General features: G+C 39.5%; 1 protein-coding gene across 1 annotated transcript in view; it reads right to left on the reverse strand.

Annotated features, from left to right (window-relative positions):
- Window positions 1–1,341: 1,341 nt before the first annotated feature.
- Window positions 1,342–4,502, reverse strand: part of LOC119408699 (NACHT, LRR and PYD domains-containing protein 14-like) — a 108,663-nt gene continuing 105,502 nt past the window's right edge. Inside the window, 2 exon segments of the mRNA XM_037675544.1 lie at window positions 1,342–1,371; window positions 4,175–4,348. Of these exon segments, the coding sequence (XP_037531472.1) occupies window positions 1,362–1,371; window positions 4,175–4,348 (184 nt within the window). The 3' untranslated portion in view covers window positions 1,342–1,361.

Raw genomic sequence — 4,502 nt, forward strand, 5'->3', positions numbered from 1 at the left:
GCACAATCATACATGAGCAGTGCAAACAGGAGGGGGCTTAACACACATCCCTGAGGAGAGCCAGTGCTGAGGGTTATGGTGGAGGAGGAGAAGTTGTGGATCCTCACTAACTGTGGTCTGTTTGTTAAGAAGTCTAGCACCCAGTTGCAAATGGAGGGGCTTAGTCCTAGTGTGGATAGTTTGTCCATCAGGGTTTGGGGGATTCATGGTGTTGAAGGCAGATGTGAAGTCCACAAAGAACATACGGACGTAAGTTTTTCTGCTCCAGGTGGTTGAGCGCAGTGTGGACCACAGAGGAGATGGCATCCTCTGTTGATCGGTTCTCACGGTATGCATACTGATGAGGGTCCTCGTTGATATTGATGGTTGTTTTGATATGAGTCATGACCAGTTTTTCGAAGCATTTAGCGACTATCAGGGTGAGGGCCACTGGCCGATAGTCATTCAGACCAGTCACTGTAGAGCTTTTTGGGACTGGGATGATGGTGGCGGTCTTCAGGCAGGTGGGAACTGTCTCCAGGGTAAGTGAGGTGTTAAAGATGTCTGCCAGCACCTCGCAGAGCTGATCAGCACATTCCTTCAACACTTTTCCGGGGATGTTGTCTGGGCCAGTTGCTTTGTGCGGATTAATCCTCTTGAAAGTACTCCTTACTTATAATCTGAGGGTGATGTTAGTGTGAAACTGGGGTTTGAAAGGAGGCGGGTGATATGCATTTCTATAAGGAACGCTTTAATTTAAGCTTGTTTTGAAGAGGATTAGTGGATTTTACTGAACTGGTTCTGTTTCAAACCAAAACATAAAGATTCTGTTTCTGCAGGAGCAAAGACAGACGGTCCGCTTCTACTGAGAACAAACATTACAGGAGAGAAGAGAACAAAGAGGAGATGAAAGACCCCCCCCACACACACACGGGGGGTGGGGTGGAGAGCACGTCCCCCAGTTTGAGGAATGCATAACACCCGCCACCTTTCATGCCAGATTAAAACTGAAATCATCTTAAGAAAATTCAAAGTTCACCTCAGATTGTTTTGGATCAAAGAAACGGAGACAGAACTTGATCAAATTTTAATGAATTTATTTTAAAAGAAGAAAAGAAAATAGAAAGATCTTTCTGTAAAAGTAGTGATTCTAGCTTCACTTACAGATAATCTGAATGATTTCTTTAACCTTGACTTTAGCTTGACTGGTTCAAAGTAAACACAACACAGAAGCAGTCATCAACCTATCATAGATAATATAAATATAAAAAGATCAAAGTTCATCATCATCAGGATCCAATCAGTTCCTTATCAAACAACTGCTGCTGCTTCAACCTCTGTGGATCATCAGAACTCAGCTCTTCTTTCCTCCACTAAGATCTTCAGCTCAACCTGCAGAGAGAAGAGAGAGTGAGAGAGGAGCTAACTCTGGAAAGTGTCCAAAAGAGACTTTTATGGTTTGCAAGACAACCAAAGATCCATTAAATCTGAATAATATCGGAAAGCCCTTTCTGCGAACCCAAAAATGGACATTTGAGTTGACACAGATCACCAAGGATGTTCTGGTATCACCTTGTACCAACCTCCAACCAGATTAATCTCAACGATCATAAATCACAGAATGCTAACAGAAAAGCCTTGCCTCTGTTCAAAGGAATTCCAGCCTGACACTTGGGTTCTCCATGCAGAAAACTGAGACTTTTATTCACATTCTGGAAGAAGTAATAATGTTTTTCTGTAATGAAATTATTGTTTACTGGGAATAACTAAATAACTCGCCTTGTTGTTCTCCTGCAGCTGACAAGAACCTGTACAAGAAGTTTGCAATCTTGTTTTCTGTTCACAAAGCTAACAAAGTGTCTTCATTGGGTTTTTAACCTAATTTAAAGTTGATAAATGTCTTAAATATTTTTATTTGATGACTTTTTCAACAGAGCAGATTAAAATAATACTTTATTTAGTCTATAAAGTTCAGCCCTTCCATTCTGATTGGTTCAAATTGGCCACCCCTGTCAAATTAGAGGTGTGGTCGATTGTTTGCAATAGAGGAAGATCCTCAGTTGAATGAGAGAAGACAGGAGGAAGAAGTGATGAAGACCTCCAGAAGAGGAGAAGGAGTAAGCTTTTAGGACTCAAAACAACCTACTTATACTACAGAAACTTCTACGAAGAAGATTGGAGTTTAGCAAAGTTTGATAAACCATCTTCAGACCAAATTTTTACTATTGGACGATAAAGCGTCTTTCTTTTAGCTAAATTTGCATAATTAATCTGCCTGTTGAAAATACCAAAGTTCAACATTTCATCTCGTTCTTGGTTTGGGTAATCACACTGTTGATATTTTCTGGGTTGTTAATATAAAAGTTTGATATGTTTACGCCATTTACAGTTTACTTTAAAATGATAATTAAAGTGTTTGCCTGCAGCTTAGCTCTGAGTCTCAGAAAGGATCGGTACTTTGTGCAAATGAAAACATTGATACCAGTTTATTTTGTTCATCAATTTTATCATCACTCTTATTAGTCATTTACTTTATATCACACTCTGTTAAAACTTATCTAAAACTGTAGCAGCTGTACCTCTCCAACATCAGTGTGTGAAGCTTTTCGACTTTTGTTTCTCACAGACTGCCGGTACGGAACCCCAACTCCAGATTGTCACTGACCACAAACGTACTGTCTGTTTTGACCCTGATAAGATTAGGTTGACGCCTGTTGTGTCAAAGGAAGATCTGTTACGTGTGAAGGTGTATAAATGAGACTGTATTGCTCATGATTTTGGAGAACAGACAAGAACTCTTGGGCTGCGTTTTCGTTTCATGTGTTCTCCCTTCTGCAGAAGAGAAATAAACCTTGCTACATGTTTTTTAACAAAGTTCTTAGTCTGCTAAATTTTATTGAACAACAAATTTTGATAAAACTCCACAATTTGGCATCACAAACAGGCTTCTTCGCTGGTCCGTCCACTCAGTGGACCCAGGACGGTGGCTGATCACCAGGAATCGCAGGATTCTTCCTCGAAACCTCTACTAGGTCTTTGAGAGCGAGGGAACGTTCTGGTCTTCCATCGGGAGGATTCGACCTCGACAGAATCTGAACCAGACTGAGACAACAAAACAACTACTTAAGGTAAACTGAAAAACTTTTTAATATATAACAAAGTAGGTTTTAAAAATAAAACCGAGGTAGATTTGTGTAAACGTATCGAGGTAGGTCCCTCTAAAAGGACTGAGAAATAAAATAGTGACAAAGTAGGTTTTAATAATTTAAAACGGAGTTAGATTTGTGAAACCAAATCGAGGTAAGTCTCAATAGAAAGAGACTGAGCAATAAAACGTAAGAAAATGGGTTCAGGAAATAGTAAAACAGAGGATTACATTCCTTGCGGTCCAGAAGCTGAACGGATTTTACCGGTTAATTCCTGCTAACAAGCATTTTAAAGGTCACGTTAATTTTCATAAAAACTCCGGCTGTTAAACGCCTTCATTTAAATGTACGCAATAATTTCCAACAGTTATTTTCTCATATATAGTCAAATAAATGTCAGAAAATTGTATTGAGCGTGTGTTATTTATGACATCTGAATCCTTAATTAAAAAAAAACTAACAGTGTAAAAAGGGTAATTGGAGGTAATTAAACAATAACATCTGAATTGATTTTCAGACCTTCAGATTTTCTCTCAGAGCTGAGAGTGACGCGGCTTCAAAATAAAATTCATAACGAATTTTTAATCATTATTAACCATTCCCGCTACACTCAAGTCCACAGATGATCCAAAGTACTGAGAGTCATGAAGCTTCATCACTGCACAAACACTGGAGGGATGGATTTCCTGCTGTTACGTCAACTGCTGCTCCATTTTAACACACAAACTCTGTGTGGTGATGAACATCACATCTGTTTCTGAAACATCAGCTGACTAACAAACATGGAGGCTGTCACTGAACACATCTGGATGAAACAAAGGACAGATGTGATGAGTGGACTTCAGCAGTCTGGACCAGGGCTGTGTCAGATCATATTGTCCACAATAATACTGGTATAAATTTCAGCCTGATAGAAAAGAGTCCCATCATGATGTTCACTGTAGAGTGAGGACACCATGATGTTGTGTTGAAGGACACCTGGTGGTTGATTTTGTTCCTACATCATCAGAAATATTTTTAATGAAAACTTTCAAAGGACATCTACTGACCTCAGAGACTGTAGTTTGCAGTCAAGACACTCCACAAGATCCAACAGCTGCTGAACATGTGGAGCCTGAATAATATTCATACGCAGGTCCAGTTTAGTCAGGTAGGAGGGGTTGGACTTCAGAGCTGAGATCAGATAAGAACAGCTGATCTCTGACAACTTGCAGCCCATCAATCTGAATAAAGAATAAAATATGTGAGCTGAAGTCAATAGGATGCAGGTTCAAACTGAAATATGAACTAAATGATTGAAATGGACAGAATTAGTTTTACTGGATGTCAGAGACACAAAAACTGAATCCATTCAAGGCCTAGCATTCCTTGAAGGAA

The sequence above is a fragment of the Nematolebias whitei genome, chromosome 1 (assembly GCF_014905685.2).
Source record: "Nematolebias whitei isolate Nwh7 chromosome 1, NemWhi1, whole genome shotgun sequence".
Classification (NCBI taxonomy): domain Eukaryota; kingdom Metazoa; phylum Chordata; class Actinopteri; order Cyprinodontiformes; family Rivulidae; genus Nematolebias; species Nematolebias whitei.